At 36.1% G+C, this 13,636-nt stretch overlaps 1 protein-coding gene and 1 pseudogene across 1 annotated transcript; one reads left to right on the top strand and one right to left on the bottom strand.

The window, feature by feature from the left end:
• Nucleotides 1–545: 545 nt before the first annotated feature.
• Nucleotides 546–10,754, top strand: LOC107858985 (CBBY-like protein; the record flags this gene model as incomplete). Its single annotated transcript, XM_047406627.1, is given in 11 exon segments — nt 546–595; nt 810–873; nt 1,081–1,129; nt 1,231–1,299; nt 2,435–2,496; nt 4,907–4,987; nt 5,743–5,897; nt 6,034–6,118; nt 7,369–7,452; nt 7,527–7,670; nt 10,483–10,754. Coding segments are annotated over 11 exon segments (946 nt in total), but the record flags the coding sequence as incomplete, so codon positions are not given.
• A 4-nt stretch (nt 10,755–10,758) lies between these two features.
• LOC107861107 overlaps nt 10,759–13,636 on the bottom strand; it is a 12,211-nt pseudogene continuing 9,333 nt past the window's right edge.

Below are 13,636 nucleotides of genomic sequence, written 5' to 3'. Positions count from 1 at the left end.
AGAGTCCGAGCAACTTAGTCCTATAACTGCTTTTATTTTATGTAGTTCTTTAATACTAAGGGTAGTATAGGATAAAAGTAATAAAACTCTCGATTTGATAAAATAAGTAAAATAAAACATCTATTTTTTTGGTATTGGAGCCAGCTAAAATGAATCGGAGGGAGTAGAAGAGAATCGGGGGCAGAGTGGGTGTATGGAAAAGTTGAACTGGGTAGTCAAGTTTTCAATCAAGTATGTCTGATATTTTTGGCCTAGCATATTCAATATCTGAATTGGATAAATTAGCTGAATTAAAACATATGCTCAAACCCTTCCCCATGCCCTCTCCTCCTCCCCCATGGCGAAAGGAAAGAGCTCAACTTTATTAAACTGAAATGATGCTAACCTGGAGGGTATGTATAATCTGTTTTTATGTTCAAGGTCTTGGTCTGCTTATTTTCTTTTTATTATATTTTCAGCAACTTTTTCTGCTTTTCATCTTCCACAGGTGGTTACTTATTTTATATTACTACTTTTTTTCTTTCTTGACAACTTTATTTGTTTAGGGTTTTAATGGATGTGGACCGATTGGGCAACCGTCAATCTTTCAATGCAGGTAAGATTTCCTTTTACTTTTATCAAGTAATTCTATGCTTTAAGGGATTTTTTTTTTTTCTGAAATGACCTCTTCTTCGTGATGATTACAGAAGTCATTCTCAACGACTTAATGCACCAATATGGTGCACAAGCTAATGTATAACAAAAACAAACAAAAGAAAAAAAACGTACCTGGAATGATCTAAATGTCTTTTTTCTTATACTAATGTCAGCTTTCCGGAAGCTTGGATTGGACTGTGCAAATTGGAGCCAACCAGTTTATCAGGATCTTGTAAAGTACGATTTTCATGATCTTTTTTTGATTCAGTTGAGTCATGCATATATTGTCTGAATCAGAGAGTATTACATAGTTGATTCTATTTCTCTTTAATAAATTCTATCTTTTCCTGTTTTCATAACTTTCCTAGTTTTCATTTTGACCTCAGTTTACAGCATCTAAATTGTCTTACTGACTAATTACATAAACATATAATACTTGCTTAGGAAGAGCATTGGTGATGAAGAAAGGATGTTGGTCTTGTTCTTTAACAGAGTAAGCTTCACTTGGAAAAGTTCATAGATATGTGTCTTCTATTCATTCTAAAAAGCTTTTTAAGTACTCTTCCAATTTGAATAAGCTTGTTTGTTTTTCAGATTGGTTGGCCCACATCACTGCCTACGAGTGAGAAGGGGCCGTTTATGAAAGGTGTTCTGCGCGAGAAGGTATTTATTCAAACGTAAATCTTGATAGGTCAAACATATGGTGATAATTTGGACTCGTTTGGCCATAGATTTCCCAAGTAGTTTTTGATAAAAAACTTGGCAAATAGTGTTTGGCCATACAATTTATCATTATTTGACAAATATTTTTGGCAAATAATTCAAATTTCCAAATCCTAGAAAAAACTAGTATTTGGGGCAAAGTCCATTTTTTGGGATCTTTCAAAAGTAAAATATGTTTTTCAAATATTATAGCCAAACACATGGTGAAACTTCATCCAAATCTTCACCCAAAAATGACTTGCCAAAAATATTTGGGAATCTATAGCCAAACGCTAGCAAAATTTCTTGTACTTGTTAGATATATTTTCAATATCAGTGGTAAAACTTCTAGCTGCCAATATGTTATCAACAGAAAACGCTCCTGACCCCACATTTGTAGTTGTTAATGGCTAACATAGAGCTTCAAATTGATGTAAGAACTCAAAATAACATTCTTGATAAGTTAATCCCATAGAGCTGTTGACTTGCTTAGCTCTGCTCCATTGACTAAAATCAAATTGCAATTCTGTCTTCAAGAACACGTATGAACTGATATATTTAATCTGATAGTTCTTATTTCCGGTGCCTTTCTTTTGTTTTCATTTGCAGTGGCTTAATATTTGTGCTTTTACTAAAATCAATTTGCTGTTGCGTTTTCTCGTAGTTGTACTCACTGTTATATCCAGTGTGGCAGCTGTTGTTTTCCTGTTCCTTTTTTGCTTTTGTACTCCGTCTGTCCCAAAAAGATTGTCTTAGTTATGGACGGTCAAAGAATATTTTCTTTGGCCATAATCTTTTCAAATTCTTTCTAAATATTTTGAATTGTTAACTATTGTGACAATACTTTTTATATAGTTTCTAAGTACGTAAATTTATTTTAAAAAAATTGAAGATTCTACATCGGAATTCACACCGAACGTTAGTTAGTCTAGCCCACGTATTCCGAGCCAAGACTATCTTTTGGGACAGAGGCTATTTGGACTTGTTTTGGAATGGGTTCAATTTCATATTCCATTTCTAACGAAAGATAATATTGCTTGCATGATCTTTGTTGAATTTGAATTAATAATCTGAATAATGGGTTCATTGGTTGCAGAAAATTGCATTGGATGAACTTGTCATGTCAAAAACCTTACCTTTAAGACCTGGTGTTGAAGAGTAAGTAGTTTTTCTTGCTTCAAGTCATTTGTTCATATGTTATGTATTTAATTTTCTCTACAAATGATCATCAATTTCATGATGAAGTAAATCCTTGTCTGAACTTCAGTGATTTATGCACCATCCGGATGATTTCTCCTTTGACCTTGCATTACAGTGAGGTCTCCGATGGTTACTCCAATCTTTTATTTGGGTAATGCTGTGCACTAAGTGTAAGAAGAGGAGAAAGATTTCCTTTGACATGGTCGAAACAGAATCATGTTTCCATTATATGCTTAAAGATTTATGTGTTGATTTACTTTTTAGTATTAGATGCTGCTGTCAGGTGTTAGGTTTATTTTCGTTAAAAATTGAGGCTATTCAGTTTTTTCTCCTATTATTTTCAGCAAATTTTAGAGGGAACCCATTCAAAAGCCTAGTTTATTTAATGTTTTCCAATTTGAGTTGGTATCAGACTCATCTTGAGATCCAAGCCGCAGTCCTCATTGCTTAATGGTAGTTCAGAGTGGAGTTAAATATTCATTTATACAATAGGTTCATGTAATAGTTGAGCCAATAGTTCCACTGAGATTAATCCTTGTTTGCTTTACCATATGAGTTATGATCTCTCTTGTCCCTTTCTATAGAAATTTGGGGACAAACTCAACAGAGGAAATCTACATTGTTTTGCTTTATGTCCAGAAATAATGGAGCTATATTTTTCCCCACCCAGCCGTTCCAAGACCCTCTTGTAATTCAGATGTTGTGACTTTTGCCATGCAACAATCTTCGGATCCTTGACATTTTTGAATGTTTAGTTTTGTGTGCTAAGCTTAATGATTTACAACAACAACTACCTCAATCCCAAACAAGTTGGCATCAACTATATGAATCCTATGTTACTCCACTTAAATTCATATCATGATAATATTAAGCAAAATAAAAATAAAAATTACCTGAAGTTCCTTATATTTTCTACTAGCATATAATTCTAACTCTTGAAAAAACATAGGATGTAGTGTAACATAATTTCAACCAATAAGTATTGGATTAAAAAACAAAAAGGGGCAGCCCGATGCACTAAGGCTCCCGTTATGCGCGAGGTCCGGGGAAAGGTTGGACCACAAGGGTCTATTGTAGAAGCCTTACCTTGCATTTTTGCTAGAGGACGTTTCCACGGCTTGAACCCATGACCTTATAATCACATGGAAGCAACTTTACCGGCTACTCCAAGGCTCCCCTTCAAGTATCGGATATATAGACAATTTTCTTTCGTTGTGCCTAATCTGTCGCCAAGTCACTATGGATTCTAAGATATTGTAGATCCCTTGAGCAACTTTTTATAAGTGATTTTAGGTCTACCTCGCTCCCTTAACATCTTCACTCACCATGGCCTCACATCTGGGAACTGGTGCATCTGCCGGTCGACACTGGATATGACCATACCATCTCAAATGACCTCCTCTTATTTTATCCTTGATATTAGATGCATGAACCTTCTTGCTGATGCAGTTATTTTTTATAAGATAGGTTAAAATTGATTGAAAAAGGTATCAAGAAGGTACAGATAAGTACAAGCTACACCGAAAATATAAATTCTGCAGACATCTATTCTTCACAACAGAAATATGAGAACTTTTGTCTTCAAAGCATCTGCTGTTTCTTCCCAACCAAATGGGCCACATGATGCAAAGAGGGATGCTTTTCCAGATTTTCTTCTTTCTTTTGCCAACTTTCTGACTTTGCCAGCTTTCTAATAGAGCTCGTATACTATAAGGCATGACTCGTTACATATGCTTGAGTGAATTGGCTTATTTTAGGTTCTTTGAAACCAAATAGCTTTTAAATAATTTTGGAGTGTTTGGGTAAATTAAAGAAGTGCTTATAAGTACTTGGTTTTAGGCTAAAATGACCAAAACAAAGCCAAAAGCCAATCCAAACGGGCACTTAGTCTTCCACTGCATCTTCCAAGGCTAGCTTACCTCCCACTATTCACCCTGTCTCTGCAATCATTTCTAATATTAGTCTTTTATGACCACATATTTTTATAGCATCCACATCTCTTTGACACTCATCGTGTAGATGTATTGGATTTCAGCAGTCCAACATTCACTCCCATATAACATGGCTAAGCTCAATGGTTTAAACATCTAAATTTTGATGCGTTGAGCAATTTATCACGTCTTTGATCCATAAATTTAGTTGTAACATTTTAAATGCCTGCAAGTTTACTTCTCAATGATAATTGTCATAATTTATTAAGGAGGTTACAGGTTAGAATATTTAGCAATTGTCAAGCTAACTCTTTAGCGTCTCGATTACCAGTGTACAGTTTGTTTGATTCCGTGGTTCTTGTATTTATTAATTTAGTTGGTTGTTCTTTCTTAGTTTTGTTTTATTTCTCTTAATAAATTCTGCTACAAATTTGCAGATTTATTGATGAAGCATGTGAAGAAGGTGTCCCGGTAGTGATGCTGACAGGCTACTGTAAAAGTGGGGAGAAACAAGTCAGGTTTACTGCCATTTACAACTCTCTGCTCTTCATATATGAATTTATAAGATTTTTTTCCTGAATGTTAAGTTCTTTTATATAGCTTAGGGTGGGGTACGGTTGAATGAAACTGAATAAGTTACTCTAACATCTAAAGAATGAAATTGCTGATGCCGAACACTTGAAATTGTTGAATTTGGGAATCTGTCAGTGTTAAATTGCCGTTTCTTAAATCATCCAAGGGTGTGACATAGTGATTAATTACATGGGTGAAAACAATGAGAGATGCAGTGGATACAAAACACACTAGGTGATTTTCCCACCTACCCATTCCTTGACAGAGTTATCCTTGTACCTATTCTGTGTGGGTAGTAGGTAGCCAGTAGAATAGTCAAGGTGTGTGCAAAATGGCCTGAACACCATTGTTATTTAAAAAATTCTGTTTCTTGGATCTAGATCATATACTTTGCGGTTTTCTTATGGTCTTTGTTGCTAGAACGTCGTCATATAAACTAAATGATTCTGCAGGTTAATTCATATCAGGAAATAATTAAAATCTCTAAATGAAGTAGCAACATTAGTTATTGAAATGACTATTAGTTGGCGTGTGAAGTAATTCCCATTTTATCCAACATTAATGATACTTCCACACTAGCCTGTGAAACAACTCGTTTTGATTTCCTCCCATATGAAATTGGGTTTTGATGTGAGAGAATTCTGACTGCATACGTTCTGCCTATCAATGGAAAAGTAACCAGTTCTTTGATTCACTATAGATCTATCATTGAGAAGCTTGGAAATGATAAAATGGCAAAGATAAAAATAATTGGAATTGATGAGGTAAAACGAAGTTCCTATGGCCAAATTGTATTTGGAGAAGGAGTGACATCTGACCTAGGTGAGCAACTGGCTAAAGAAGCAAGAAAAGCAGGTAAATTACCTCAGACAATCTGGTTCAATTTCGTTGCACAATCTGCTAAAATTTCATGGCACAAACTGGTTTCCTCTCTTTGTACCATATCTCAACACAAGAAATTGCACACCTCCCCAATATTATTTTGACCCAGTTTCCGCTGAGGAGCAAAGAATTGCTAAGGAGGTTGCTTCCATGCTAAAGTTGACTGTCGACATTGATACTACTTCAAGTGAAGGGTTAGTTCTATCATTCTCTTTGATGTTGTATTTTTAATTTATTTTTTTGTTGTTTTGGTGGTTTATCTTCAGTTTCACACTATATGACATTGTATTAACTGGATGAAGATGCTTGATTAAACTTGCCAAAATCAATAATCATCTACACATCAATCCCGGCATTGTTGGGAATCTTATCAACAATTAAATAGAATTGAAGATGCTTGATGGGTCCCAATATGTTGTTTCCCACATGCTTTTAAGCTTGAGATTTCATGTATCTATGTGATACTAAAGAGATGTATCAAAGGCAGAAAATAACAATGAAGAAGGAAAGGAAGAAGAATGAGAGATTCAGAGAAGAAAGCAGGGAATGAGATCCAATATGATATCATAATGAGTATTTCTGTAGTACAAGTCCTATTTATATTTAGAATGAGATCCAATATCATATCACAATGAGTATTTCTGTAGTACAAGTCCTGTTTATATTTGTGAAATGGAAATGAACTAAGATATTACAGGAAGTGGAAAATCCAATTAAAGAATTCAAATGTTAACCACCATAACTGTTTATCCCGCCAAATGAAAAAGAGGCAAACGAAGCGTGTGATCAGTCCAGCTCGGCACTGACGTGGCTTATTCAACACAATGCAGGTCTTCTCTCTTAATATGTATATCATAGTGGTACTTTGGGATTTGCCCAAGGAAAAAGGATATTATTTGCTGTGAATTAATTCTGGTCCAATGAGACTTGTCAATCAAAAAAAGGAAGAGGAAATCTGGTTCACAAAAAAATGTGGATCATAGTAAACACATAAATACGTTAACTTCTTATTGATCTCATTGGTGCTATTTCAGACCACGTGTTACATGCACAAAGGTATAAATATTGGCTGAAGGTTTTTTCTGGTTGAAGTAAGATCAATTTTATGCAAGTTTTTCTTGTGTATTTGAAATATTCATGCAAAATCCTTCTCTCATTAGGAACACATTGATCAAACTAGTAGACAACTTCTCTATTTGTTACAGAGCATCTTTGAATTTTAGGAACAACTACCAAATCAATATCATTGGTGCTACATGGAATTGGGTGCAAATACTAGATATTATTATGGATTCATACAGTAAACCTGAATGCTCAGTGTATTTTGAAAAATGTTGTGAAATATACCGATGTCGTACATGCGACAAAGGTATGTCAAAGGAGCAGTAGAAGTCCATGAAACATACTGGATCATATAGCTCACTTTTGGAGCTTTGATTTGTAGTTGGAGACAATATTCAGAAGCATTTGGGGACTATCTGGAATTCATGCATATTTGTATTGAGTGCGTAGTGCAATTTGGCACACAGTAGGTCTGCTGTTCAACTATCTGGTGGCTGGTAAATGTGGTCAAGTCTAATACTTTATTTTCTTCTAATAAAGATTGCAGAATGTTGTGGCTGCATTAAGGGCAGGAGCAGAATACGCAAATGTTCCTGTGGACAATTGTGTGCTTGTTTCCGGAAGTCTACCTGGGGTTGCTGGAGCAGAGCGAATTGGCATGCCTTGCGTTGTGGTCCGGAGCAGGTTGATTTTTCAAAAACAAGTCTAAATACCAAAATCTTGAATGCAATAGAAATACTTTTCTGTTAACAGTTCAATCAATTAGCTATTACCCTATCCCAGAATTAGGTGGGATGGGCTATATGCTCGGTCCAGGTTCATTAAATACCAGTACTAAATAATATGTCCTTTTGAGGAAATTTTTTTTTGAGAAGGTAACATTTTTTGTATAACTATTTGCTGCATAAAAACTGCAGTGATTCATACTTACAATGGAATAAAGGAAGATGTACTAAGCTATAACCTACTTACAGAGATCCTATAACATCAACAAAAGATTCTACATCTTCCATATATTCATGTTTACACCAAAAATAGAAAAGGGCCAGACACTTCATCTTTAGTTTCTGGGTTGAGCTATAATTGTCTTCAAAACACCTTTGATTTCTCTTTCCAAACTGTCCACCAAATGCAAGCAGGGACAATCTTCTATCTTTCTTTATGTTCTTCTGAGTGAGTGCTATATTTGTTCCAGCACTCCAGCACTTCAACTGTATCTCTTGGCATGACCCACATGATTCCTTTTGAATTAAGGAAAATCCTCCAAAGCTGTACAGTTAACTTGCAGTGTAAAAAAAGATGGTTGATTGTCTCTGAATCTTCTCTGCACATATAACATTTAGAGCATAGGTGGAAGCCCCTTTTCTTAAGTACTTCATGAGTTAGAACCGCTTTCCTAGCCACAAGCCAAGAGAAACAAGCCACTTTGTGTGGAATTTTAACTTTCCAAATTAGTTTCCAAGGCCAACGACTAATTTGGTTGTTAGAATAATTAAATTCCTTGTAAGCTGACCTGATTGAAAATCTCCTTTGTTTATCCACTTGCCATGTAAGAGTGTCTTCCTGAGAGGAGGGACTCTTGAAAAGGTTGAGGGTGTCATAGAATTCTACCAAGTTATCTATCTCCCAATCATTAAGTTGTCTTCTGAAGTTCAGGTTCCAGCCATGTGCATCTAAAGGAGAACCTAGGCATTGATTGAAATGTTGTTGTCTGTAGTTTTCTGCTTTTTTGGTGCTATATATTGGTTGTACGTATTTGACCTTTTACTCTATTTAGTCAACTTCCTTTTCTTGGGGAGTTCTATTTTTCGCTGTGTAATATTCTGTACCTGCTGGATGCATCAGATAAACAACAAATCTGAACTTATTCATCTAATATAAGCAAGCTTTTCGGGTTGAGTGCATTCTCAGACTATCTCACTCTCAGATCAAACAACAAATTTATATAAGAAATCTTGTGAAGGGCATTTAATCTTATGTACGTAGTTGATATTTGGTAGCAAGTTCTAAGGAAAGGAGGAAAAGACAGTTTTTCTTTGTTATATAGCGATAGTAGGAGCTTGGTCACATACATGGCACAGCATGGAAAATTGAAAAATGCACTGAAGGTCTGGGAATTGTGCTGTTTTGGAATTATAGAAGTGGGACCTTTGCTGCTGGGTCTTCTCATTTATTTGTTTAAAGATGTTGTACTTGTCAAGAGGAGCCTGGAGAACATGTTCTCTGAAAGCTCTATTAAATGCCCTTCCCTTGAATTCAAACAAAACTATTGCCCATAAACTATAGCAGCCCCTTCTTGAACTTCTATAGCAATTTGAGTACATTTATAGGCTGCTTTTGTATCCTACCTTTGACCGGGGAAGCAAGTGGGCAAACCTGATACCTGGTTGGATCATTACCCAAACCGAGAATTAGGTACCTAGATTCTCATGGACAGCAAATGGTCATGAACTTTCTGCACTAATCAGCAAAGTTTGCTGAATTAACGTATAAGTTTTGGAATGAGTTTACTGTTAGTCTAGGTTCTCAGTAAGTGAAGCTTTTAATCAACCTGTTAGCACTTTGCTATATGCCTCAGGACCCTCATTTAGCTTAGAGTGGTACTGCACATTCACGCATACCAACCCCATTGCTAATGCTGCACTTTTGACATGCTTTGCTCTTATAGAGGGACACCTATTTATCCTCTCTTATTCCTTCACGTCAACTGCTAGGAAGATCAAGGAGATAGGCTTTAGGAGAAATTTGATATTAGAATAAGATAAATTATGGAAAATGAGGGTTTAAGTTTTTAGAGTATGCAACTCCTATTTTTATATCCATTTGTCATTGTTGAAAATTATGGTTAGATCATCCTAAATTAGATTTTTTTCACCTATCATTTGCACTTGATGTAGGTTGATTTTCTCATCATCTTTCAGTTGAAGATAAAGTTTTATTTGCCTTAAAAAATCTGACTGCTACCGGCCCTTTTTTTTTTTGAACTAATGGACAAGTTAGAATAATGTGACATTGGCTTCATCTTTTTTCCTTATCTGCAATTTGTTCTTGAAGCCATGAAATTAAAGCCAGAGACTAGATCTTGATTAGTTGCTACAGTGGCTCACCCCGCATCATGGGTGGACCTAGTGTAAGTTATGGTTCTTGCTGAGTAACTTTTGCCCAAACCCTGTATATGTACTAAAAATTCATCTAAATATTTGTATATATTTGACTGTGAACCCAGTTATTATTGCCTATTTACTTGAGGTCGTTGTAGGAACCTATATACTTCAAATTTGGAATCGGCATCTATCCTGCATGATATATGTGGATGAGATAAGTGTCACTTGATTCCGATCAGACTAGTACCACATCCATCCTGCTAAATTAGTGTTTAGCTAATGTAACATTCTGATAGTTTGCTTTCTACATAAGCTGTTGAATATGTTACTAGCATAAACATTAATGGATATCTTTTTTGAATAATAATATCCTTTTTGTTGATGTGTAACAGTTCAACGGCCAGAGCTGAGTTTCCTGGAGCTAAAGCAATAATGGATGGATTTGGTGGTGCGGATTTAACAATTTCTAGGCTGCGACAAATACAGGGGTCCTGATATTCCATTCATAAGCCAAATCCTGTAAAACTTTTCAAGTTTAAAAGCTAGTGTAATTGCGATTCTGTAAAACTTCTATCTTTGAAATATGCAGCATGTTAAAATGCAGTACCATCCAATGGCCATTGACCCTTTCGGGAATTACTTCTCAATATTGGGCTTCATTTCATCTCTTTGTAAAATTTTCGTACATTCTGCTCTCTCTTTTTTACTTTTCCTTTAGGGGTTCCCACCCGGAGTCCAGTGCCTGTTTTGTGGCTTAACTAATCTAGATTTGCGCCGGAAAGTCCAACTTTGGGGCTAAAACTCTCCTTGCCAAATGCGACGCAATCTTGAGTTTGAACTTGAAATCTCTGTTAAGAATAGAGGAGTATTACTTACCACCGCTCCAATTGGTTATGCCCAACTGCGTATTACAATGAGGATTTCTTAAGACGTGTTAATATTAAGTATTTAGATGGTAATTTCAGACTTAGTTCTTTGTTAATCGTTAAAATAGAATTCCCAAATGAGCTCCAAAATGCTTGTGAAGTACTAAAAAAGCAATCGAGTCGGTAAATCATATTCAAAATGTTAGCATTAAAGGTAAAGAGTGTTAATTTTGATTTACAAAAAGAAATCTGTCTAAATGGTTGGAAGAGAGAGTGTCTATTTATGGGTTAAAATGGCGCAACTCAGATCAGCCCATAAAAAAGGCTGGGTATTTGCTAGCTCTAATCATTCTAATTTATCCATAACCAAAAGGAAGAAGTGCCAAACTCCCAACATAATTTATTCTATTGTGCAGTTAATCAGGTTTGGCAACTCAAATTATAAGTTACAAGATACACTAAAGAGAACTAATGGCAAAGAACTTTCAAGTCTACATTCTCCTATACAGATATTATTTGTTAAGCATATCTACGAAAGTCATCCTTCATAAAATTAGTCTAGGGTGAGGTATATGAATTTCCTACAATGCTGGAATATTCCTTCCACCATAGCATGAAGCTGCTTTGAGGCAAGAAAATCTCAGGAGGCACCAAGAAGTTATTAATCACGTCCATTACATACTGCTCAAATTTGATCAGTTTTTTTCTAGCTGATTCTTGGTCTTGTGGGCTACTTCGTTCATCCTTCAACACTTGACAAGAGATCATAGCTTCCTCGACGTAAGCCCAAAAGCAAGAATCAACTGTGAGACTAGAAGGTTGGCTTCTCTGGTAAAGTACCAGTATATTTATCAGCTAACCATTTCTCCAATAGTTTAAACCATTTCTCCAATAGTTTATAGTGTTCAGATCTTCCGTGATTTACATAATCTCTCTTTCCCCTACCATAATACTCAGCTATGTCGAGTGGTTCAACCATTCTTCGGTAGCTTGTTGCAGCATAAAGCAAACGCATTCTGCGAGTTCTACCCTCCTTCCAGGGCAAATTTTCCACTTCAGTTACTATTCTTTTCCAGAAGAGCTTCAGAGTTCTGTGATGCTTGATTAGGTTTTCTGTGCTTTCAATATCGTCTCTGCTTCTGGAACGTCTGGTTTTATATTTGTCATAATACCCAGCCTCTTCCAAAGAGTTTTTCATATACCATTCAAGGTAACTCATGGACTTTTTAGTTATGTTTATTTTGGAGGGATCAAAAACCTTCTGCTTGTGTTTGGCCTGAACCTCTGCCCTTTCCGCAATATTCGTTGCAAGATTGCTCAAGTTAATATTTTCCTGTTGCGGTTAGGAGTTAAATATCTCAAATTTGAAGACACAAAAAAAGAAAGAAAGAAAGAACATTAAGAAAAAAGGAAAAAGTACTCTGGTGTGTATGGCTGTTATAGCCCATTTAACCATTTTTGACTCAAGTTAATTTCATGTTCTACATTTCGTATCCCACCAACAAACATAGCCTTGTGCATTCTTCAATGCTTCAACATAATTCTTACTTTACAACTTTATATGCACCTGAATGACTCAAGTTTTTATCTTTCACCAATTCGCGTTGTGTGTGTTTCAGTAGATGAACCGTCAAAGTGGGAACAACACAATTTGATCAAGTAGCAATGAATTGCATTTAACTTTAACTTTCCAACTCCAGTTGCTTCCAGCAACAGATAGGTTCCTGCTTGAGAACAGTTATCTAGATTTTCACTTTCAGCACATCTTGAGCGCATTATCATCAACAACTCCAGAATTGATTGTGGTTCCTCGAAGCAAGAGAAACCTGATTCTGAGCAGAAGAGATAGGTACCAAATGGCACGTAACAGGTCGGAGTAGTCACGTTAGCAGCAGAAGCATTATGGTCTGAGATCAGAAATCCTGGAACTGGATCTTTATCCGAGACCACGTGCAAGAAGCACGAGCTCCATGTCGGATGCTCTGAAATGGATTTTTGAAAGCCACTATTACCAAGAAGTGGAGACCCAAAAGTAATGCAGAGGAGCTGCTGCACACCATATCTGGGAAGGCTATCAAGCAGCCACAATGTGAAGAGAGATGCAACTGATCCTCCCAGAGAATGTCCAGTTACAATTAGAGGTTGGTTGCTGGTGAAATGCATCGAAGAAATCAACGCCACAACTCTAAAATCAGTAACACATATAAGAGAAAATCCAGCCAATAGTTTTACACTTCATTTGCACATTATAAGCTGGAGAGAACTCACTAGTAGCTTTCCTCCATTGATCTGGTGTTTGGTTACTGTTATTATTGGTTCTCCGTGCTAAAGAAGGGATATTAAACTTCAGTTACTTGTCTAATGAAGATATTAGCAACCCCTTTGCAAGCAGAGATGCATGTAGCCCCAACTATTTACGGTCTGTGCACACTGTACCCTCCCCAGACCCCACTTGTGAAATTACACCAGGTATGTTGTTATGTGTTCCATTACTCATTTTAAATTGAATAATATGATTCTTAAACTCCAAAAACTGATCCTAACTATAGTCTCAACCTTATTCATGAATGGAAAGACTTGCGATAACTTTTTGTCAAAGCGAATAGGAACTAGAATTGGAATTTGGTCGGGAGCTACGAGAGATTGGAAAAGTTTAAATAACAGTGTGCCTAGCGTCTTT

Source organism: Capsicum annuum, chromosome 2 (assembly GCF_002878395.1).
Source record: "Capsicum annuum cultivar UCD-10X-F1 chromosome 2, UCD10Xv1.1, whole genome shotgun sequence".
NCBI classification, from domain to species: Eukaryota; Viridiplantae; Streptophyta; class Magnoliopsida; order Solanales; family Solanaceae; genus Capsicum; species Capsicum annuum.
This window is presented reverse-complemented; position numbering and strand designations above follow the sequence as displayed.